This window comes from Epinephelus moara, chromosome 7, assembly GCF_006386435.1.
Source record: "Epinephelus moara isolate mb chromosome 7, YSFRI_EMoa_1.0, whole genome shotgun sequence".
Taxonomy (NCBI): domain Eukaryota; kingdom Metazoa; phylum Chordata; class Actinopteri; order Perciformes; family Serranidae; genus Epinephelus; species Epinephelus moara.
Window position 1 is genome coordinate 13,858,998 of NC_065512.1, and position 25,996 is coordinate 13,884,993.

Sequence of the window (25,996 nt, forward strand, 5' to 3'; positions counted from 1 at the left end):
TTTCAGGCTTATTTTGTGGTTGAATATAATTTGTACGTTCTTCCTGCGGCCATTTTGACATTCTAAAATAATTTCATCTCGTCGGGAATCATTGGTCTGAACTGGGTACACAATGAGCAGCAATAGACCAGCAGCTCCCATGATCAGCAAGGTAAAATGATTGTTTTTGTCAGTGGAGTCTGGCTTTGAAGAGAGCAGAGGTAAGTTTCAGTTACTCATCATAAAGTTTTGGAAGCACAGAGCATACCACTAGATAAATAAGACTTGGATTATACTGCACAAGTTGTGTGAGAGTTTGTAAACGGGCATCTTGCTGTTTTGAAACATGGACCCCATTTACTTTTGCTTATCAAGAATTTTTTTTGTGTTTTTGGATTCTTCGTTCACCGCAGGCATTTGAGAAAAACATTTTTTTCCTCAGGAATTCAATGCATCACAGGGTGAGTAATAAAATGCAAATTATAATCTAGAGGGTGAAGTATTTCTTTAATGCGGACACTGTTGTATTTTTGCCAAAAAAAAACAACAAAAAAACAGGTGAATTTTCTTCAGTCAAAATGTCATAAATGTTTTACAGATAAAAAATAACATATTTAACATTTTAATATTTGTATTAACTGCTTTTAATTGTCATCTTTGAGACTTGCTCAACAAATTTGTTTTCCAAAAGGAAATTAATAATGGCAAACTGACATTAACAAGCAGGCACTGAACAACCTGTGGGGAACAGGTGAGTATAACACCATCAAATGCAGAAAGCTAAAGTCAACAGGTCGAACCTCAAATTAACCTTCATGGACACATGAGGCTAATGTGTTTCCTTATGTCAAGCAGAGTGACTAATACGGACAATCCTATATTAACCTGTTAAACTAAGGCACCTCTTCATTTCTGGGGAGGAAGAGTGAGTGGGTGACACAGGGACTGCAGGGCATACCTCCACACACCTCTCCAGTGTCCTCGTCCAGACACTCACTGTCGTCACACTCGCAGAACTTTCCTGTCACCAGCCCCTTGTTGTCCTGATTGTTGCACATGCAGCTTCCACAGTGGCAGGTGCCTATTAAAGATAACAGCTTTAGACACAGCTTAAGCTTATTTGTCGGAAAAGGTCATGTGTGTGTGTGTTTATGGTATGTGGCTGGCCGCGGGTGGAATGATGTGTGTACGTTCTCGAGCCGTGCACTTTAAGACCAAGAACCCAGCTGGTTTGCAGATGTGCATAGTAGGCACCGTCTGTGCATCATGTGGCATCGGGTCTAGACTGGTGTCTGACTGCTGAGGGCGGTGAAGGTGTGATTATGCATGTGTGTGCTGGGGCCTTTTGAATGCCGCGCTATAGGGACGGAAGGCTACACAACATGCCATGAATAAATTTGCATTTCTAAACACTCACACAGGCCACATACTGTACAGTGCATGCTTTCACAGACACACACACGCTGGCACACAAATATACATTTATCCTTCATTTAGCTGGAGGCATTGTGGGCCGGTGGTGAGGTTAAGCCCAGGTGGATAAGGGGCTGTCAGTGTGTGGAAAACAACATCACTCCAGACATCACCTCACAGCTTGTGTCCACAGAGTGCCAGTGCTCAATCATGTGTCCACAGATAGAAAGGCACAAGCTGAGAGTGTGTGCATCAAATAAGCTCTGGCTTGTGAGGTTTAAGGCCACATTGAATTATCAATACTTAAAGTATTGTTAACTCAAGATGTCAGTCCTCCGATTGATGCTCATTCATACATGTATTAATGTACCTGTGTTAGTGAAAGAGATTGTTTATACTGTGTATAAGAGCAAAGAGATTACATGTATCTACCTTAACTGAAAGAAATCAAGTCTAAAGAGATTTATAATTTGTAACTTTAAGGTATATTATGCAAAATTTTTCTTAAAATAATACTAGAAGTTGTTGGCGGTGTATTTATCTGCAGAGACCCTGTCCTCTGCCTGTATTTTCTTATTTCCTTTTTGCTTTGCTATGTTTGGAATGTCGAAGGGCACAGTGCGTAGGTAGGGTCGAAGCTCTAAAAAAGGTATCGATAAGGTAGTCGAAGCACGCAATCAAATCGAAGCTATGAAAACTGCAGATACAGTGCAGAAAAAAACGCAAATATGGCAAGACGAAACACCGAGAGGACAAAATTCATTCCAAAATTAAAGTGATACAGGGGTTGGCTTTCACTTTCTTCAGTGAGCACTGAAGGAAAGCAATGCCTGTTGGCCTGTTTTCTGTTGGACTTTGATCCATAGGAATTTCTCCCAACAGCAATAGAGCTCGTAAGTTGCGTGTTTCCGTTTCCGGTACATGGGACCTTAAAAATTGATTTCTCATAATGTGTTTCAATGGCTAAATGAAAATTATTTTCTGGTCCCGTTTGAATTGTGCCGTGAATTTCACATATGTTGTTTGTGAATTTTTAATACATATTTTTCGTGCAAAGAAGGCTACAATTTAGCGGGAAGAATTTTGATACTGTTAGGTTTTGTGTGAGAGCGCTTTGTGGACTACAGCTCTTTGCTACTCTCAACACGTGTGATATACGTCACCACTCGCACTCGGAACATGGCTGTGTCTCTGGTACACTTCACTGCCTTCTTCCAAGGACAGGACAAAAACCTTAAGCATGGCGAAAAACACTACAAGTCTGGACATATGGAAAGTTTCAGCACACCGGCATCTTGATCTGATGGCTCCGTAGTTCGTGACAAAAGATGCAGCAGCAGCACTGTTAGTTGAAAAGTGGAGGGAAAGTGTGATGACATGACGTCACATAGGCGACATGTAGTCTTTCTCATTACGTTGTTTTCACAGCCTTTAACTGAAGAATCATACAATAAACTGTCAAACTCTTAACATGAAAAAATATTATTTAGACCCACACAAAACATTTGTGTAATCCAAGGCATTTAATGACTGGGACCAGAAAATAGTACCCTACAGAAGCAAGGGAAGAGTTCTTCCTAGCATTCGGTGAGCACACATTGGAACAGGCTAATGAGTGCCCCCAGGTGTGTGTCAGTAACCCTCAGCAGACTGAGGGGAGTTCAGGATACTGTGATAATTTTGGCACTCGCTAATGTTGTTGTACAGTTGGGACAAATGTAAGCAGTGATTTCAGAGTCACGTGAATATATTTCTGGATTATACTTTTTAAAAAGCGCTCTATCATGGCTGTAAATTATTAACTTAAAAACTTTTATGTTTTAGCTAACCCTTTTAAAAATCTCATTATCGGCAGTGGACATATTGGAAAGTGTAAAGTATGAGGTTTTTGTCATTATTTTTTATGCTTGTACGATAAAAACTCCTGGAGATATTAATCCAAATAAATGACATATTTATCTAAATCCTGTCGAGCTCCGCTGGCGCAGATTTCATTACAGAGTCCCCGCATCACTTCCGGCAAATCGTGCACAAAGAATTGTGGGTACTTTATACCTGCTGAGGATACACACACATGCATCCTTGAGAATTCTCTGAATGAAGGTCTCTGTCCTTGGTAGAATTTGAAGGATCCTTGACATTGGAGCAGTCCTTACATGGGATTTGATGACGTAGCATCCTTGAAATTCAGCCACTGAAGGATCCTTCATCTTTCCTTGGCTTCATCTTTCAGCCCGGAAGTTGCCCCGCCAGTGGTTAGCTTGTTTATTCGGCTTTTCCACTACATTAAATATAGCATTCCTACAATAGTACAATAGCTTGCAGTGAACACACACACAATGTAGGGAGGAGGGGCCATATGAACTTGTTTACAACCAGCAACTAACAATTCCTGCATAGTATACCTTTAATGATTTTAATGATCAGTAATAAGCTATTAACAAGGACAAACTCGTACAAGCTTTCAAACTGCAGACTTCATGGCTTATTATAAAAAAATGTACAGGATCAACAATGAGTTTCTGACTTTGTAATAAATCAGATCTGTCGTTAAAAAAGTCAGTAGGTTTCATAACCAAGAATAAGTCTTTATTAATGGCGTATTACTAGCCTATAAAGTATTTATAAGCAGCAATAACTGTACACTTTATAAACCTTTATTAGAGACTGTATAACTGGAAAGTGGTACCAAAAGCAAAATACCATAAATGCCACTTTATGTAAGTGTTGTGTATTCTGTGTGGTTGTCTGTTTCATGCAGAGTTTTCTTAATGTTTGAGTGTTCTTTTCTTGCAACTGTGTATAAACGCATTGTGTGTATACATGTGTGTGTGGCCGCAGTACCTCTGTTAGAGCATACCACCCCCTGTGGGTTTTTGCAAAGCTCTTTGCTCTTCTTGCCGGTTAGGTTACACTCCTCCTGGAACTGGCAGGCATCGCCGAACCAGCCTTCATCACACTCACACGTCCCACAGTCACAGTAGCCTCGGTCTAAAGGGAAACACAACACACCACATGCTGTTTATCAATGCTGAAAAGCATGCTCATTGCCTGCGCTTCAAATGACTCCAAACTAAGGACACACAAATGTTATTCTATATAGCCACGAAGTCTTTGCAGTACCGGGAGAGTACAGGAATTGGAGTTCTAGGATTAATTCAGCTCCCTTGGCTTCTATTTATTGTGACAGGCCAAATGCAGTCTCAAGATGGAGATGAAATATACATTTCCCTGCATATATGTACATGTAGTAAGCATGCAGGCAGACTCATTTGCAATACTGCTCCTTTTGTCACAAAATTTCAGGATGATATAAAAGCTGTCCCTTTAATTACTCAGTGAGAGCGTTGCCTTGTTCAGTGTTCAGAGGACCTACACGGGTAGTTTGGCGCCACTACTTCTCATCTATTCTCATCATTCTGATGGCCATACTGAGCAAAATGAGAAACAGGAGGAATCATATGATGCAAATGAAGGCTGTTGACAAGTTATTATAAATGTTGCTCCCAATGCATTTAGCGGCAAGGGGCCTTGTATGTCACACTCAATCATTCTCCTGACTCGTTCATCACGTAAACGTGGTGTCCTTTTCAAGGGCTATCCATCAGTCATTAACAGGCAAGTCTCTTGTCTCTTCTCATTATCGATATGTCTCAGGGGACTCGAACAGATTCAAGGAAAAGAAGAATATGGAGAATGCGCTTCAAAGAAAGCTGCATCACAGAGACAATAAAGCAATCTAACACCTTTATACATTTGTTATACAAACTGTAAAAAAAGAGGCTCAGGGTGGATCCACATTCTGCTGGCTGTTCTATATTTTGAGAACAAAAGAAAAGAACAAAAGTTTGAAATGCCATATCATTGCAGTGTTGTTCCAAACAGGTTAGAAATAATGTCATGATCTTGAGATTGTGTTGGCATATCAAAGCCGATTAAGCATCTTAAAACAGTGACCCTTTTTCGCCCACATTAGCGCATATATGCAGGTTTTTAAATGTTGGAAAACCTGCTTTAAAAAGACGATAGACTACTTTCCCATTGCCAGTAGACCAGAGCCATGTACATAGCTCTGCAGTAGACAAGAATACCCTTCTTTTTTATTTTGGTGTGTCACGTTCAAAGCCACCAACACGCCGGAAACAGGGGTAGTAAACAGTGGACAGCAGCATGGAGACCAGTGAAAATGTTACTGTGGTTATTTTTTCATCATATCTGTTATCATAGAGTCTCTCTTTAAACTGGGTGCCAACTAATTTGGAATGATTTTACAGTGCTGCTTAGACAGAGATGGCGGTGCATCATTGCAGTGCGTAGGTGCAGCCACATTGTCCACATGGACAAACCCATCAATTCAACGTTTTTTTTTTAACGGTGCAACAATGCAACATTGTAGTGAATAAATGAGGCCAAAGTAGCAAAAATCCACCTTATTAATCTATTTTATTCATTATACACAGACAAAGTTCACCTTTTAAGTAGCAAGATGTAACCCTACCCTAAACTTGACCACCTCTCAGCTAACAAAATGCTAAGTTAGCATTTTCATCGTGGGCTTCCGATTCTGGACTAAGGAGCGAAGGTTGTGTAGCTGTTCCAGCCACAACTATACCTACTTGCAAAAATTATGCTGTGCCAGGTGAGCAATTCTCATTGGACTTAGGGTGCTTTCAGACCTAGAGTTGTCTTGCATTGGTTCGAATCAGGGACTTATTTTTGTCACAAAGTTGTATAATTGCCTAGAGTTGGTTCATGTTCTCACGGCAGCATTTACAAGCGGACCAGATCAAATGCCTTGTGTGAGAAAGCTGCTCTTGATTGGTCAGAATTTCCATGTGAGAAAAATCCAGGAAGTAAAGCAAACGTTGAAGAAGAGTACACTTGCAAGATAAATGTGACACTTTCTAATGTCACAATGGAGGGACAACTACGCAGGTTGATTTTAGCGCTGCTCATCGTGGACTATATTGCTGTCATTGTTCATTTTAGTCAAACCATACAGTTTGAAAACGAGGCGCGGCTCCAACTAGAAAACAATGTTTTGATGCATTGGATGTGCTGAATGTGCATATTAAGGCAGTACAGGAGGAGGTGCACATTAATAATCCTCCAGGACTGTAACATGCTCATGTTTAACCCAAACAATGTGTCATGTGACTGCAGTTGGTTCAGATCCAGGTCGGAACACGTTCTCACCACAAACGAACCGCACCGGAGTTCGTTTGTATCCAGACTGAGACCACCTCTTCAAGAAGGTCTTGAAGGGGGCAAGCGAAATTGAGTTCGACTGAACCGAACCAAACAGGGCAGGTGTGAGAGCACCCTTTAAAAGGCATCATCTTGTGGTCTGGTATCCACATCTAATAATACACCCATGGTCCATCTGGGTATCATATTACCATCACTGCTGATCGAAGCCAGTTGTTGCTGGACCCAATAAATACCTGTGACTACTGCAGAATCATTCTTCCCAGGAATTAATGCCGATTTGTAACCTTTGCCATTTAAGGCAAAAACCAGATGTTAGTAGGAGTTGAAGGTTTGTTGTTCAGTGGGAAAGGAGCTGGACACACTAAAACCACACAATTTTTCCAGTAGGAAGTTATTCTTGAATCATTGTCACATTAAAAAATCTACTGTAGACCACAGTTGTTACTATTTTTATTGCTTTGTGGTTATTATTTGATTATTCAATACACCCTCAGCACAGACTCACGGAGTCAATCTGAATAAGAGAGGACATTTACTTTTGGATTTGTCATTTAGTTTTACAGATGGGTACGACCACACAATAGCTGTAGAACAGAATTAAAGTCTCTCCAACTTAATTCAGCAGAATATTACAAAGTCACTGCCACCCACTAGCCCCCATTAATCTCCGCTTGACAATCACTCTGACATATAAAATGGACCCTCTTTGTCTGCTGGGCGAAAGTTTATGTGTGTGGGAAGGTGCCTGTCTGTCGACAGTTTATCTCTCCTGGTGCTTCCGGAGCAGTAATTCTCTGTGGTTTGGGGGTGTCAGGGTCCTTCCTACACGCCCCCGACGGACACGCGCACCCAGCCAATCAGGCTGCGACCAGTGCCTGGATACATCCAATGGGGTCGGAAGGAGAGGGTGCATTTGTGCCAGTATCAGTGGCAGTAATAACAGGTAAAGTAGTGTTACCATGATTAACTGCTGAAGAGGAGAGGATGGTGACTCATACGCCAGGCTAATATCTGGTTTAGAAGTTAACATGACAAACAAAGTGTAATATAAAGAGGGAGACAAACAAGAAAATAGGTTTGTATCAAACATAATAATTCAGCAATCTTGAGTGATTACTGGTTAAATACATGTACCAAAACTAATTTCCTCTACGTGAGCAGAAAACACTTCTATCACTTAATATGAAGCAACTTCAGACTATTCTTTGAACTCTATGCAATTTCAATTATAAGCCATGCAATAATGCCAGACATACATTATGTGTTGCAAATCTAAAAACTCTCTGAGACTGTCTCTGCGCTCATTTATTACTCGCACTTGATTTTAATAGTCTCCAAATGACATTCCCCCACTTACTTTGTTTAGATCATGTTCATCATAACATGATACTCATTTCAGAGAGTAATTATCCCACCTTGCTTTCCTCTCCCTGTGGGTTGCGGAGCGTGAAACGGCAACACGTCAGCTTGTGTTCTGTGGAAAAGATCTAGGAGACGTCCTGTCTCAGGTAATAACTCATTCTCTGTGTGCGCTGCCCTCACGACGAGGAACTCCCGCTTTTCATCCTTCCGGTGTTTTACAGTTCTCCACATTCAGTTGTCAACTTTGGTGACTTCATCATACCTTTTCATAACAGCAATATAGAAACACTTGCTCCTACAGCGAGAAGTCTTTGGGAGCTGTAATGGGTCCCAATCAAAATCGCCTTTTACTAGTAGACTTGGAAAGACATGAGTGGCTTTTTCTCCTTGCAGCCCACGCTGGAATCATTAGGTGACTCACCACACAGGCACACTGCCCAGCGGAGCTCAGAATATCTAAGTGAGAGCACATCAAAATATGTACTAGCAAAAAAATAAATAAAAATGCAGAGATGAACAATTTAATGGGCTGTAATGGCTCAAGGACTGCATTCCACAGTGGGTCCCTACTTTCCTTTTTTTCTCTCGCTCTCTCCTTGGGAAATAAAAAAAAACAAAAAAACCTTTTAGTCATTTTGGACAGGCTGCCATTAGTGAGTTGTTCTCCCGTGATTAGTTCATATCATCTGTCTATGATGTGTCCATATTGGAAGCAACATCTTAAGCTTATGTAATGCTGAGGGGAAGTGCATCTGGAGGAGTTTGATTTGGAGCAGCGCTGAACAAACTGACTTCTTATGTGCCGCCGACATAAAACCCCCTTGGGTGGGATCTTCTCCGGCTCTGGCAGGGGGCACAGAGGCTGGGGGGCTGAGCCAGGAAAAGCGCAGAGGCTATGAAAACCCACAGCCTGGGAGAGAGAGGAAGAGCTAGAGAGGCTAAAATGTGTTCTTACCAAGCAGCAACCTCCGGGGCTGAAAAAGGAAGCCAGGGCAAAGCACCAAAAACTGCAGTTCCTCAAATGGCCACATGAGGCTGGCCCTATGAGTGAGTCGATGCCCAACTTCAAAGCAGACATTAACATGTTTACAGCCTGGTAAAACAGTCTGAGTCTCTATAGCTGATTTGTTGTTCATAACCGAGGTCACTTCTGATATAATTTACCTGTTTAAAAGTTATCAAGGCTTAAAGTGACATGTAATTAAGGACGTGGCTGCTTTGAGTGACAGATGGGTGCTGTCCGCTAACAAGTTGCTACCATGGTGACAACACTGGTTAGTGGTAGCTGTGGCTATCAGTTCATGGAAATATTTTGTAACATTTGGCCGCCTGAAAAAGTCTCATTCTGCATTTGGTTGTACAAAATGACCCGAGTTGGATGTTGAGGTACATTTTGTTTTTGAGGGTCCAGTGTGTAAGATTTAGGGGGATGTAGAGACATCAAGCAGTGAGGAGTGCAGATTGCCAGGAGACAAATTATCCACAGAGGACTCTTCCTCTCCAAAACAAACAGACCACGTGATGAAAACCGGCAAAAACTAAAGCAGTTTCATGATAGAAATCAGTGTTTCTCCTATACGCAAATTTCACGTTACACTCAGGCCGGTGCAACCTGGTCTCACTCCGAAGACGTTGAAATCAAGCACTAACGCAGTGACTTGCGGTGTCAGACACTGATGAAAAATGCCATCCTTTAACATCAGCATGATACGCGTCCGGTTGCCGTTATAGTTTAGCAGTGCTAGGCACCGTCAGGGGGTAATGTGTCGGGACAAGGATAAGAGTTATGGCGGCGAAAGTCCAAGTTGGTGGTGGATGGGTCCAACAAACACCAACTTTCACAGAGGAGAGCGGTGTTTGCCTCCTGTAAGATCATAAAACCAAACCCTGTTCTTTTTTCCTAAACCCAATCATGTGTTTTTGTTGCCAAAACGCAACCACTTGGGTTAGTCGTTGGACGAAGGAAAAAAAACATGTTGTATTGACATTGTGAGTTTATACTGAAAGAGACTATGTAAATGTTAAACTGCCTGTGAAAATGGAAATGTATTTTTAAAGAAGACGATGCATGTAACAGGCAGAACTTGACATGGTGTCTCAGAATGTCAACAACCAACGCACCCAGGGTACCTTACCTTGTGGACGTGGAAAGTCCGCGACCAAACGTTGATATGTGACGAGGTCGCACTGAGAATGTGTTGAATTGTCAGCAGGGGTCTCCTCTTCCCCAAAACCAACTTACTTAATAATTTCAACCATTTAAAAACAAACAACAACAACAAAAATCACATTAAAAATCATAGTTTTCTGATGCTTTCATCGCAACAGGGCTTATAACTGCTGTGGCCTATGTGAAACCTCAATAACTCAAATGGCCCAAGAGTTAGTGTTTGGTTTATCGGTTCTGGGCATAGTGGTGCAACATGGCGATTTCCTTACATGAGGACCCATTCCCTATATACATATAAACGGCTCATTCTAACATAACAAAAACACAACGATTCTTATTTTCAGGTAATTATACACTAAAGAAAACATACTATATTCCATTTCTGCCGACATAACCCCCTTAAATCCTACACACTGGACCTTTACTGGTGTTAAGCCTCTTTTTCACGAGCGAAAAATTAGCATTAACATTAGCACACTTAACCATAGCTGTAAATGCTAGCTGCTAATCAAGCTCAGCTCCTCACTCTCGCCAAAATATGGTCACTTCTGGCTCCAAAAGTCTGTAATGGCAATGGCCAAAATGCCAAACTCAAGGTTTAAAAACAAGAGTCCAAAAAGCAATGGGCGATGGCACGGTGTCTGCGTCCGATATTTTATAGTTAGTGTTTTCTACTGAACCTCAAAACAACCATCCATCAGGGGGAAAGAGTTTTTTTTTTATTATTCTCATGTTCAAGCCTCCCCACATTAATTGCTCCTTGGAGACAGGGTGAGAAGGACACGTGTATGATAAAGTCTGCCAGAATTATTAAGTTACAGTTTGTCCTGGATTGCAGACAAACTTGGCTTTCTGCCTCAGTCCACATCAGTGGCCGCTGTTGCTAGAGATGCAGAGAGAACTGCTGACCCGGGTTTGATCAAAGATTTTGTGAGCTATTACAGTAAGTGTTGTATCAACTCTGACTCTTTGATAAAGAACAATTCAAATGAATGACTCATTATGATCAAATGGAGATTGAACTCAGAGATGATTGCTCACTAAGGGGCTCAGTCTAGATACAGTATAATGGTCTAAAGCTACTCAATATTGTAACAGTAATTACTAACAAGTTTATTATACAGTGGGGGTTTTTGTTCATTGGGACAAAGCTAGCCTGCAGCGCCCTGGGCCACCCTCTGTGCCTCTGACAATGGAAAAAAGACCATAAATCGCAGCGAAGCACAGCCTGTCTGAACACACACACAGCAGAAGAAAACACTTTGCTCGGTTCAGCACAGACACAGACAGAGAGAGTAAGAGGGAGACAGAAAGCTGGGGTGAGGCAAAGAGATTTCACGTGGCTCATCAATGAGGGAAAAAAAAGAGGGAAGGCTGTGAAAGAGAGAGTGGAAACATTGCCACGTTGACCCTCATCTATGAAAACAGGGGAGTTATTTCACAAATCCTTAACAGCTTAAAGGAAAATTTCACCTCAAAATAAAGAATACACGTTCTAGATTGATTTGGCATGAGTTACCAAGTGTTGGGGATATCAGCCTTCTCTCGAATATAATGGAACTAGATGGCACTCGGCTTGTGGTGCTTAAAGCTCCAAAATAATTTCACTTGAAAAACTCAACAGCAGTGTCTCTTTCCAGATAATCCACAGACCTTGTTAAGAGCAGTTTCATGTAGGAACCACTTTTTTGTCTACTGAACTACACCTGCAAACTGTATCATCACGCAGAAGGAAGAGTGCATCTACTGTTTCCTTACCTAGCTCAGCTGAACTATCCAACATTACAGCTCAGCTGAGGAAGACGCCATTAAAGGAGACAAGGAGCAAGGAGAGAGGAATCTTCTGGAGGAGCAAGGTACCCTAGGTGCATTGGTTGTTGATGTTCTAGGACGCCGTGTCAACTTCTGCCTGTTAATACACTTCCTGTATGCAGTATAAAAACAAAATTGGGGAGTGCAGCAAAATGCTGCCTACCTACTTTTGTTTATACAGAATGCGCCTTTTTCGGGGCAATGGGGGGCGTGAGCAAGTAACAAAGCGTGTAGCTCAGCATGTGATGTAAACAGTGACGTGGAAGGGAAGCCGCGGCTGGNACTCATCAACAGCTCGTTCTTTTTAAACCAAAAAGGTTCCACCAATATGTCTACCCTACGAGGCGGAAAATTGGGCACGTCAGATCAACTTGCCAATCCGGCTCTGTGTGTCTAAATGCTCGCAGCTTGCCGGCAAAACGGCCCAACATTCGCCGAAAATCTGGCAGTGTTAAAGTCACTGCCCAAGTGCTGGATTTCGACGACTTCACAGTGAGACATGGCATGACGCATAACTGCTGCACCTCTACATGTGGCGCAGCATGTCACAAGTTACTGACAACACTTAAGACTGACACTATGGAACCAAGGATTTCTCAGGCAGCTTAACCTCCTCCGTCCTCGTGTTTCCTTCCTCGCATCTCTATCTCTCTCACATCCTTGCTGTAAGGAGTTAAGACATGAGGAGGAGACAGAAGCGAGGGAAGCGTAAGAAGCATAAGATGCATGCTTTCTTCTGCATGGTGATAAAGTTGGTGGGTGTAGTTCAGAACAAAGAAAATAGATCCTACGTGAAACTGCTCACAACAAGGTCTGTGGATTCTCCTCAGTAAATAGGTCATGATTTCTGTAAAGAGACATTGCTGTTGAGATTTTTAAATGGATTTTTTTGGTGTTTCGAGCACCACAAGCTGAGTGCCATCTAATACTATTATATTGGAGAGAAGGCTGGCATCTCTACAGCTGATAACTCCAACACCTGGCAACTCACACCAAAACAATCTAAACTAATAAGTAGCACTACAGGTTAAGAGGAAAAATTTGTATTTTTGATTTTTTGGGATGAGCTGCCCTTTAAATTTTAACACTTCTTCAAACATTTAAAGAGATTATATTTCTCATGCACTGTGTCTAATTTCTAAAAATGGGACAGGAAGATTTAAACTCAGTCAGAAGACAAACTGTGAAATGTAAGTACGGCTTTGCAGTTGGTGAACAGATGTTCGTTCTGGTCATCATCCCATTGCTCTGCTACAATATGGGACGCATCAGAGGGAGGGAAAACATGTGAGTGACAGCATCAGTGAAAATCAACACCACCTGCTCAAAAACTAAAAACCCCAGTGTTACTTCTTAGTTAAACAAGGCCTTTCACAAATAAGTTCCATTGTGATGGAAGTGATTTACTCTTAGTTTTACCAGGAACATTCCATGGCACAAATAATGCACAATGGTACTGTCAAGTCACACAATGGGAGAATGAAAAAGCTCTGAAACCGAGAAGCATGCATGTGTCTTTGTAATTGTAATTCATATGTAAAAAGAACATAACGTGCACTTTTGCTCAGAATAAAATGACAAGGACATCTCTCCTAAAGAGAACCAGGACAGCTCAGTATATGAACTCCTGCGGTATGCTTCTATAATGCCTCCGTTCCAGCATGCATTGCGCGAGATCACCCCAGGCAGTTTACTATATTCATCCGTATGCACGCATAATATATAAATGCAGAGCTTCCGCTTCACTTGACTTGGATGTGAATTGACTGCAAACAAAAGGAAACCCACACAATAAAAGGATAGACGATGCAGACGGGAGGACAGGACGTCGTATCAGGCTGAGGACGTTCTTGCCCTGTGGTGGCAGTAATATTCACCATGTAGCCAAAAGGTCTCATGTAGGCTTTTTCCAACAGACAACGCTGACATTTCAACCTATTCTGGTATTTAAAATTATTGCTATCACACCTTAATTCAAAAGACCCGAGCTCTTCATCCAGCTCGACTTGTTGCTCTCATTGAGGATCCGAATTAGCCCACGTGTGCCTGATGAATGCCATCCAAGGTAAAAGAACATCTCAATGCCAGGGAAGCTAATGTTTTTGGAAAGGAAAAACACACAGTTTATCCCTAAGGAGAAAAATCTATTGGATCTTATCAGTGGGCAGTTGTGAGAGGCTGAGATAAGGGAGCCGCAGGGAGAGAAATTGGCTGCCGATCTGAGACAGCAGACCATGCATGCGGCATGGGCCATTGAGCAACTTGGGGGAGGTGGGGATGTCTGTATTCTTCTCAATATGCTTTGAATATAATTGCCGGGCTCTATATGCACATGGGCATTTGATTGTGTGAGTATGTGGCTGGTTGTGCGTGTTTGTGTGTGCAAAACACTATGGGAATGAGCCTGATTGTGTGTGTGTGTGTGTGTGTGTGTGTGTGTGTGTGTGTGTGTGTGTTAAAGCCCATCCCTCTTCTGATGCATCTAGGTTCCATTTGCAGTCTGTGTACCAGTGAGTGAAACCCCATTATCAGGCTGAAGCAGGGCCTTCTCGCTCCAGACTGCTGAACCATAATGAGCTCCTCACGGCAGCCAACCCAAATAAATCATTCGGCCCCTCGTGTGCGCACACACACACACACACACACACATATGCACACACATCTCCATTATACCCGTTCTGGGTTGCACACATATCTCCATTAAACCCTGACACTCATAGCCAGGTGACTACAGAGAACACCAAACAAAAAGATGAGGGTTCCTTTTCCTTACATCGACATAGCGGGGCCAGCTTCTCTCACAACTTCCAGGATATCTCATCTGATAAATGATAAATGTCTGGTAAGTCTTGGTAACAGGTTGCGAGCTGCCATTTGCCAGTTTATTATATACACCCAGCTAACATGACTGTAGTCTGATAAAATAGCCCAGCAATAAATCCCAGATTTTTGAGAGCAATAATGGCCTGGTTTTATTAAAACTGTGTCAGGAGTTGATTTTATTGTGTGGTTGTAATTGGGGTGCCATTGACTTGTTTTGCCAAATTTATATCAATGACTGTCAACTAAATATTAGAAAAACCTCTCAGTATAATGTGATGATATTCAGCAGTGTCACAAACCACAGCCTCCAAAAGGACCTCATAGTGGAATTAACACCTTTCTAAAAATGGTTTCAAACCTACATCCTGGGGTGCAGTGCTGCTGGAGCGCACTGAAATGACATCCTGACACTTTTTGTACACACAAGTGCTTAAAGATCCAACCATCTCTAAAGCATATGTCATGTAAGAGAGACAGTAAAAAGAAACAGAAATGATTGACTGACGGTGTCAACTCATGCACAAGAAACATAACACTTTAAAAGTTGCCAGCACCTGCCAGTGGTAGTCTTTGAACAGCACAGTAAATAAAATGATTTTTTTTCTCAGTCTACAGCTAACTGTTAACTACAATGGCTGCTTTCAGACCTAGAGTTGTCTTGCTTTGGTCTGAATCATGGATTTATTTTGTTACAAAATTGTATAATTGCCTAGAGTTGGTTCGTGTTCTCACGGCAGCATTTACAAGCGGACCAGATCAAATGCCTTGTGTGAGAAAGCTGCTCTTGATTGGCCAGAATTTCCATGTGGGAAAAATCCAGGAAGTAAAGCAAACATTGAAGAAGAGTACACTTGCAAGATAAATGTGACACTTTCTAATGTCACAATGGAGGGACAACTACGCAGGTTGATTTTAGCGCTGCTCATCGTGGACTATATTGCTGTCATTGTTCATTTTAGTCAAACCATACAGTTTGAAAACGAGGCGCGGCTCCAACTAGAAAACAATGTTTTGATGCATTGGATGTGCTGAATGTGCATATTAAGGCAGTACAGGAGGAGGTGCACATTAATAATCCTCCAGGACTGTAACATGCTCATGTTTAACCCAAACAATGTGTCATGTGACTGCAGTTGGTTCAGATCCAGGTCGGTACACCTTCTCACTACAAACGAACCGCACCAGAGTTCATTTGTAACCAGACAGAGACCACCTCTTCAAGAAGGTCTCAGTCCGGTTGTTTTGGTGCACACCTGAGTGTGACTGCTGTGTTCACACCTGCCCAAATGAACAGCACTTAGGGGGCAAATGAACTTGAGTTTGATTGAACTGAACCAAACAGAGCAGGTGTGAAAGCAGCCTAAGATGAAAAGGCAGCAAAACAGCCTTTCATTTTATGGTTACAATTGACAATGTATGTAAACTTGCTAAACCCCTGCCTAAAAACATATAATATTTTGTGACGTGAGGGCAACACAACAAGCTATAGACAGCAAGACTTTGCACATCTAATATAAATGCACTTATGAAGGTTGAGAGGTGCCAGGTTTCAGGGGCAAGTTAAACAGTGAGAGGCTTACTTCATGTAAAATGCTGCTACAGAGGCTTTTCCATCCTGATCTGGAACCATATTACTATGAAACTACCAAACCAATTAATTTGTAAGTGGTTTGTAAGGCAGGGAGTAACTTAATCTGCTTCCTCACTAGTTTCCACTTTAGTTTGGTGTGGTGATGCCAGCAATACTACAAAGGAGTGGAAATGTGTGCACATGTGGGTAGTAGAGTAACCGAATGTGGAAAAACTGAGACATACTGTCATAATTACATTTATTTTTCTGAAGACATCTCAGGATGTTCATCTGCTGTTTTGTGAAAGGATGAATGTTTTCAGAATAAACTTGTACTTCTTTACACTTAAACACAGGAAAACATTTGGAGGTGTTATTATTTACATGTTATTCTGCAGTGGTTTTACTGGTCCGGCCCACTTGAGATCAAATTAGGCTGCATGTGGCCCAAGAACTAGGATGAGTTTGACACCTCTGAGCTACACTGTAGACCAGGGAAACTTAATTTGTTTTGGCCGCGGGCCACTTTTGTAAAATGACAGGTGGCCAGGGGCCAATAAATAAACAAATACTAATCATGTTTATTAGTATATATAATAAATGAATTGCCTGATTTAAATCTTTTGACTTCTGCTGTCCTGACTCATCTTTGCCTAGAGGCAAATCCAGTTGCAGCAGCACAGCGCAAGTCAGGTGTAAACAGGCCAGGGTGTTTCTAGGATTTGAGGACATTTGGGCTTAGCCTGGACCTCCATTGCACTCTGGCACTTACATTTAAACATTTACATTCAAATAGAAAAAAATCCCAGTGTAAATCAGTTTGTTTTCATTGTGAATTAGCACTCAGTTTAAGGCCCCTGGGCCTGGCCATAAGTTAAGTATCACTCTTATATGTAACCGATGTCTGCGTTTTGTTGATATGAAGAGGCTCAGACTGTGGATATCTTTGGAGGCAATCTCCGTTTATTCCTGACAGCAAGTGGCAAAAACAAAATTCTCCATCAAACACGACCACGAACTCAAGCCCCTCTCCCATGGAGCACAACAGCAAAAGGGCGGCCATGTTACATTCAACTAAACACAGTGAAACACAGAAAACATACCTGACAACAAGTGGCAAAAACAAAATCCTCCGTCAAACACAACCATACAAACTCGAGCCCCTACTCAAATGACGTGACACATGAATATGTTAGCATGAAATAAACTTATAAACACAGCTTAACAGCGCTAAAACAAGAAAATTACCAGAACAGCAATGTCGCTTACCGCTCCCACAGAGCACAACAGCAAGAGGGGAGAGGCAAGGCGGGAGACACCCCTTTATAGGTGTTGTACCCTCAAAGGTGAACGTAGGGGTGCAGAAACAGAGTAGTGTCAAACGTTCCACATATTGACTGTGGGGGCCTGAGCATGTCAGGTAAAAACTACAGAAACAAATAATGTGTACTTATAATACTTAACACTACAAATGTACACCTGACCTTGTTACACACATTACTGCTGCACAATTGACCCTGTTACACATCAACACTAAAGATGCTATAGATGCTGCAGAGCTCAGTAGAGCTGAGGAGAGCTGCGGGTCTGGTGATAATTCTCTGCAGCTTTGTCGCCATGAGCTATCCCTTTCACATTACATGTAGTCATTTGATTTATTGTTAATATATGTTAGAAAATGAATGTGCAAAGTGGAGTGTATCTCATGTGGCAACGTGTCCTTCGGTGTGGATGCACTCTCAAGTGTTCTTTCTGAAAACTTGTAAGATTTCAGGCAACAGGCGAAGTTCAAAGCCGTGCCTCCCAACAAAAGCGAATACACTTGAACCAGCCAGCTGTCTATTACCAATGAATCCCTTTGAAGTGCTGCCAGGGTGATGCAGCCTCTCAAACACACAATACTGAACCCCTCTGATTGGGCAATAAAGAAAGAAACACAGGTGAAACAGAAATGCTTTAACTCAACTCCAAGTCTGTGAAATATATGTTTCAGTATTTGATATCATAAAATGAAAGAGACGTTAAAAGCCTTAACAAATCTTTGGATTACACCCTTAAGCTCTCTATTCTTCCTCACACCTGGCTGAAACAGATGCTAAACATCAGCTGGAGAGTCCATTTGCCAAGATGTTAGAAGCTCTGCTGCATCACTTACTGACCCATCACTAACAGCCGTACCAAGCGGTAAAACATGTGGAGCCATGTGCCTGTACACAACTTCACATGAGACTTAGTCAAACTTTAATCAGACATAATGCCAATAAAACGGTGTTAAGAGAGATTTGATTTCTCGCTATAAAACCAAACCATCTGCTCGTCTTATGTGCCACTGTACGCACCGTTGCATGTTTTCCCATTATGTGTAGCACACACCCAGTCGTGGCACTCGCAGCGTGGACCGTAGAACTTCCCAGGATCCGTGGCCGCACAGATGCAGATGCCGCAGTCACATTTGCCCCTCCCGCTGCAGATCTTGCCATCAGGTGTCTTGCAGCGGCGCAGGGACGACTCTGTGGACAGCTTGCACACACCACCCACCTGGCTGGGAAAAACAAAGACGGTTAGTTGTTGTGCAGCTTCGGAGACTTCTGAAGTTGAGGATCAAGTGTGCTGCCACATATGCCTGTGTGAAATACAGAGCATTACATCTGAGTTTTAAACATTGAAAACCAGGCATTCATTATGTTTGATATGTAGTATGGATGTTTACATTCACAAAACCCATTTATTTTTCTCCTATTTATAGTTGCAGAGTGTTTGATAGACCCAAAGATGAGACATGAGCCCAAGGTTCAGAATGTAGAGCAGTTTTCTTTTTGTTTCTTTGTAGATTTCTTTATAAATCTGCATGTGTGTTTGTGTGTGGTTTAAGCTACAGGACACACACAACATGGCTGAGGTCATAGAAAGAACAAAAGTAGCAAGAAAGTACTTTTGCAGAGAGTTCCGATACCCATACTACTATACTGTTAAATATGCCAGTAAAAAGTTTAGTATGTTCCAATACATAATATGTCAAATGCAGTATGCCAAAAATACCAGGATGTTCTACTACATCTGGTCCGATTTTGCAGTATGCAAGCCAGCATGCTTTTCTGGCTATTCTGACCCATAATTCTCTGCGATACATCACATTTAATGAGCCGCAAACACGTCAGCTTGACAGTTCATTGACAGCTGATTGACAGCTATCAGAAATCACAATGACGGCTGACAGCACATCAAAGTAACTGATGACCAGTCAAAAGGTAACAATAGAAATATTGATTGTTTAAGTGAACAAAATAATAATAAATATTACAAACAACAATAGGACATAGCCATAAAAATAACAGCTTCATCTCTGGCGAACTCGGTAAGTGGCATTTGTTTTATTTCCAAGGTAACCGTAGTCTTAGTGGGCGGAAGTTCGCTGCATAGATCAGCCTCTCATTGGGCGGAACGAGCCACCCGCTGAAGTCCCGCCCTACCACCTCCGGTTGCAGTTTTCAACACGTCCTTTACTAACTTTTGCGGTGTTTGATCTTGCGGGGATGTAGCCATTTTTCTGCCATGGTTCGCATCCTGTAGGCGATATTTTTGTGGGCGTGTTACACCAAAACCTGTTTCCCCCTGGCAATATTTTTGCAAGCGCACCGTTGCTGTGGCACCGCCCAGAACGATTGTGATTGGTTGAAAGAAATACAAGCAACCGGGGTGTTTTTTTCTCCAATCTTAAAGTGAGAGTCGGCCCAGCCAGACCTTTCTTTTCTTGAGAAAGGTCTGGTGAGCGAGACTAAAAAAGGACGAGAGTCAAAGTTCAAGGCGTGATGTTATGAGACAGTAGTATGTCCTGAGCGTGTGCAAACTGCATGCAACAGTACGTACTTTTTAAGGGCAGCTGCAGTACAAACTAAAAGTAAAAAGAAAAAGTGTGCGGTTTGAAACACACTCAAATGCAGTATGCCAAAGACACCAGGATGTCCTACTGCATCAGGTCCCTTTTTGCACCATATAAGCCTGCATGCTTTTATTGGTCATTGTGACCCACAATCCTTTCTGCAGCAAAGGATTCGTCACATCGACTGAGCCGCAGTGAGATTACTGCTCCCTTACAGCGTATTTCGTGCTTGAGACTGCAATAGATATATGAGCAAGAGAGTCAAAGTTAAGGCAGCAATGTATTGACGATGTAGTATGTCTCTGTTGTTTGCATATTCCATGCAACAGTATGTTCTTTATAAGGGCAGCTGCAATACAAATCGTATGTGAAAAGGAATAGTATGCGATTTGTAACACAGTGGTAGTCTCTGGTGACCTTTTGATGGGAACATCTGACAACTAGGGTGCTTTTTAATATGCTAACTTATGCTTCCTTGCCTCCTCTCTGGAGGAGACAAGGAGAGAGGAGGCTTCTGGAGGAGCTTAGAGTGAGGAAACGCGGGTGTATCCTACATGGAAGTCTTTTATCAAGTTGCATGGCATAGGAATGCTGCACCTCTACATGTGGCACAGTAGCTGATGTTGCTTAAGGCTGATGCTATAGAACCAAGGATTTCTCATTTGGCAGCTTTGACTCCTCTGTCCTTGCATCTCTTTCTTACATCCTCGCAGGGAGGAGACACGAGGAAGAGACGCAACTGAGGAAAGTGAGGAGACATGTTCGCATAATGTCAGTGTTTCCCTGCCAGTTTCATTGCTTCACAGTTATATTTACTGTCTCCTGTCGTTTAAATACAAATTTTAACATTACATAAAATTAAATTCCAACTTCCCTTCCCTTCCATTTGCAGGTAACATCATAGGACTTCCTGTCTAAAGATGAAGAACACTGTTTGAGTCGACATCAAGAAAAACACAAACGCCTTGGAAACACACAACACAAAAAGACACGCGGTGAAGGATTAGGCTGATAAATCAAACAAATGAAACAGGACAGAAACAGCTTCACCTTTCATTGAGCACACTCCAGCAGCTGTTGCCGAGCTTCATTTTTGACTCCATGGGATCTCTGTGTGAGATTTGTTTCGTTTGGATGCTGTCTGACATTCTTTTTCTAATCCTGCCCTCCCATACTGTTCATTTTGGGAACACTAGACATATTTCAAACAATCAGCAGATCAAGTGTTCCTGACACTCCCATTAAAATCAAATAAAGATGTGTTCCATGTGTCAGGGGGAGGTTATCCTGTACAAGTTCCATTTCACACAGGCTTCACCCACTGACTGCATTTTTGGATGGACCGCACTCCTCTACTGAGCAGCGCATGGAATTTTGAATCTTTTCCCATGACAAGATAACATGACATTGACCCAGGTTGTATTCAAAACCACTCGTTCCTCCCATTATAATAGACTCTAAGTATGTTACTTAATAGTGAGCTGTAAATTGAGAATTCAGACATCAGTAGTCATCAAAATTTTGAACTGCACAGCAGTAAATTTCTCATCTGTAAAAGAATTGCATTGTAGAATTTTTGGCTCACATGTTAACAAGTGGGGGTAGAATAGAGAGATGGATTGGCTCACATGTTAACAAGTGGGNTGTATTCAAAACCACTCGTTCCTCCCATTATAATAGACTCTAAGTATGTTACTTAATAGTGAGCTGTAAATTGAGAATTCAGACATCAGTAGTCATCAAAATTTTTAACTGCACAGCAGTAAATTTCTCATCTGTAAAAGATTTGCATTGTAGAATTTTTGGCTCACATGTTAACAAGTGGGGGTAGAATAGAGAGATGGATTGGCGGTTTGGCACAGCGTCTGCAGTGATGCGAGCGCTGTGTTGGACCGTCGTCAATTTACTGGTCCATCATCACCTATGGTCATGAGCTCTGGGTAATGACTGAAAGAATGAGATCGCGGATACAAGCAGCCAAAATGAGATTCCTCTGGAGGGTGGCTGTGCTCAGCCTTAGAAACAGGGTAAGGAGCTTGGACATCTGGAAGGAGTCCCGAGTAGAGCCGCTGCTCCTTTGCGTCGAAAGGGGTCAGTTGAGGTGGTTCGGGCATCTGATCAGGATGCCTCCTGGGCGCCTTCCGTTGGAGGTGTTCTGGGTACATCCCACTGGTAGGAGGCCCCGGGGCAGACCCAGAACACACTGGAGGGATTACATATCTCATGTGGTCTGGGAACGCCTTGGAGTCCCCCAGGAGGAACTGGAAAGTGTTGTTGGGGAGAGGGACGTGTGGGGTGCTTTGCTTGGCCTGGTGTCCCCCGCGACCCGACTTCGGATAAGCGGTTGAAAGTGGATGGATGGATTGTTGGCTTAAAGTAGTGTACATGACATGATGAGGGCATTATTTGTTTCACACTCAGAGCATAGACAAAGATGGCGCACAATAAATATGGTGCACTAACTATAGAGTAAGGACTCTCCGTCTGTCTTTCTGTGTGTACTTTTGCATCTTGAAAACCTTTCATTCAATCTACTCCACACTTAGTATTGCTGGGGATCCAACAAAACACCCTATTTGCTATGTGGACATGTGACTAGTTCAGTATCAGCAAATATTTATATATGTTACCACCGTAAAATCAATGCTCTACTTTATTACCATCGTGGTGTCTTTGCCTACATCCATTGTGTTAGTTTCCCACAACATTACTAACATATAACACTAATAGGCTAACGTTCCGGCTGCAAAATACCTATGCAAATTAAATCAATGCTATCTGGAAATTAACACATCAACTTAAATGTTTATCAGGAGCAGATTTAGTGATTTTGGGGCCCAAGGCAAATGTCGTCTTGCTTTATTTTTCTCTAACAGGAAATGTATGTAGGCTGTTTACAGGGGTAGAAGAAGTACTCCAAACTTTTTCTGAAGTAAAACTATTAACTGTTATTAGTAGAGCAAAAATCAGTCAGTAAAAATCTTGCATTCAAACTTTTACTGTTAGTGTGGAAGAGAGGCGTCATCGGCAAAGTATAATTAAATTTACTGTTCAAGGAAGCATTTAATGCTAATACAATGGTAGATAGTTTAATAAATAATAATGTGTTTTATTTTAATTGCTCTATTTTGTGTGTTAAATCTGAATCTGCAATGAAATCAACAGCATGTCTCTGTCATGTGAATGTACTAGTACAATGTTTCCCTCTAAATTAAAAGCACAGAGTAAGTAAGTAGTATACAGTTGCATATCTTTAGGTGCTTTGGGGGGCTTTTGTAAGTTACATCTGGGTACAATGAGTTAGAATGGTAACATAATTTAGTATTTTTCATCTAAACATCATAATAAGTCTATAGCTGTTTGGCCCAGGTTGCTCAGGCCCCAGGAAGGCACAGTGCTGAGTGTGAAGTTCTTTGTATGAGTGGTTCTCGAGAAAGCTACAAGCAGCGATACCACAGGCCAAACACTCAACCCATCCCACCAGGCATGTTTTCAACGGGCACCGCACCAGTGTAGTAAATAGGGAGTGATTTTGGACACTGCCCTCGACTCTGCCTTCCACTCTTTTTACACTGCCCCGTCCTGCTCCAAGTTTTAACACTTATTTCAAACCAACTGGCAAAATAAAGTCGCCACCAGACAAGTAATGGCTCACCACAACATCGTAAACCTGATCTGGGCATGACATCACTGTCTGGTCTGAGAATGTGCGCCTGTCAGTAACTCAGTGAGTCCTTCCTGTGGGCCTCACGGCTTTATTAGAAGAAGACATTTGAGCCCATTGAGGAGATTTTCCTCAAACAGTAGCTGCTGCTGCAGATAAGAACAACAGGTGTTTTTTTTTTTTTACGTCCAGGACAGTGCAGCTCAATGCATTTTCCCCCTGTCACTTGGGAAAGGAAAAATTACATAGTTTGTGGGTGCACGGCCTGCCAAAATGAACCCACAGCCTCTGTGAGAATGAAAAAAGCAGAGGTTTTTGATGTTAATGCCACACTAGAGGGCTGGAGAGGAGAGCACAAGGAGGCAGTCATCTCCACTGTGAGTAAAATCCCTGTTTATATCAAATGTAAAATGAATTATACAAAAATAAAAAAAGAAAGAAGCCGTAGGAAGCAAGAAACCAAGTCACATCAGCACAATAAACACAGAAACAACTGGCATGTTCACCTGACTATATAAACAGATATAGCAACGTTCCTGCTCCTCCAGCAGGATGGAAAGTAGTGATATTGCAGGTACAATGTGTGCTCAGCAAGCAATCTACAATTAGAGCTGTGACACAACAAGCTGGCAGTAAGGACCAAAAAAGTTAAGTAATGCCACCTCACCACTTCTGTTAAAAACTGCTGATGCTGCCTCCCAAATTCTGTAAAAAAATAATGTGAACACAACACAAAGACCAAAGCTAATGATCTATCCAACCACCGGCATGCATGCTTGTTCTGAGACTGCATGAGAGGAAATAATTGGTCAGTAATCTGTGTTCCTAATGCAAAAAGAAAATAAACATCGAAAAGACAGCAAATAATAATCACACCATTGAATCTGACTAAACAGCTTGTTACATGTCCAAAACTGCAAACGCACACATTCAAACTGCAAATGCTTTGAATTGGGACTGTTATAAATTACATGAAGTATCCAAGAAGCAGGGACACAACTCACATTGTTGATGCATGCTTTCTATTGTCTTTTTTTTAACCGCATTTTTTTGAACGCATAAGGTGCCCAAACTGCAGTTCTTTGAACGACCACTTGAGGCTGGCTCCAGAAGCTAATCAATCCCCGTAGACCCTCATGTTAAAATGCCCGACTTTACAGCATAAACAAACATGTTTACAGCTTGGTAAAAACAATTTGGTCTCTATATATCATTTCCCCATTAATGACAACTCTACAGGGATTGATTTTTTTAATATAATTTACCTGTTCACAATTCTTTAAAGCCTTAATGTTACACATAATTAATGACAGGCTGTCTGCTGATATTGTCCTTGGCTTCTCAGTGGGATCCACCCCTTGCTCCGCCACAGTGCCAGCTTCTCGCCCAAAAATGGTAACGTATGGCTCCAAGAATCCAAGATGGCAATAGCTATGTTTCCATCCAAAAGTGATTCGAATCATTGGGAAATGCGCATTAAAAGAAATACGAGTCCTGTGTGTTTCCATTAAATGTACGGACTATGGTGAAAACTATGAACTCGCGTGAGTTTTCCGCAGAACCGGAAACAAAACAAGTCTCGCATTCTTCTTCTTCTACGTTTTCTGGCGGTTGGCAACCAGCTTGTAAATGCATTACCGCCTTCCCGACCCGGAGTGTGGATATCACCATGGAGAGAGGTGCGCTACGTCAGACTTAATTCGAACATAACTGTTTCCATCCCCCGTTTTGCGAATCAACATTTTTTCGAATCAACCAAAACCCGGCTAAAGCGAGCGTATTTTAGTTTGTGCGAATCAGGGGATTTTAATTCGAATTTTGGCGTTTCCATCATAATTTTCCGATGCGATACTTCTAGATGCGCATCTAAACAGGCTGATGGAAACATGGCTAATGGCAGAAATGCTAAACTCAAGGCTTCAAAACCATGGATGCATTAAGAGACATCGATAATGAAGGCAGGACCCTGTTCATTCTTATGAACGTTGCTCAATGGCACATGAAGCCTGTTACTGTGTTTCGGTTACAGCATTGCCTGATTCTCACCTAAAATGTTTTCAGAAATATTTTAGCCTACTGTTAAACTGTAATTTGAGATCCTTTTTTTACCAG

The 25,996-nt window shown here is 41.9% G+C and overlaps 1 protein-coding gene across 1 annotated transcript in view; it reads right to left on the reverse strand.

Moving 5' to 3' along the window:
- The window catches only part of itgbl1 (integrin, beta-like 1), a 78,838-nt gene that overhangs the window by 50,677 nt on the left and 2,165 nt on the right, over window positions 1-25,996 (reverse strand). The window contains exons 2-4 of the mRNA XM_050049066.1: window positions 18,680-18,882; window positions 4,237-4,383; window positions 938-1,060 (exon numbers count right to left, since the gene is read on the reverse strand). Of these exons, the coding sequence (XP_049905023.1) occupies window positions 938-1,060; window positions 4,237-4,383; window positions 18,680-18,882 (473 nt within the window). The remainder of the gene's footprint in view (window positions 1-937; window positions 1,061-4,236; window positions 4,384-18,679; window positions 18,883-25,996) is intronic.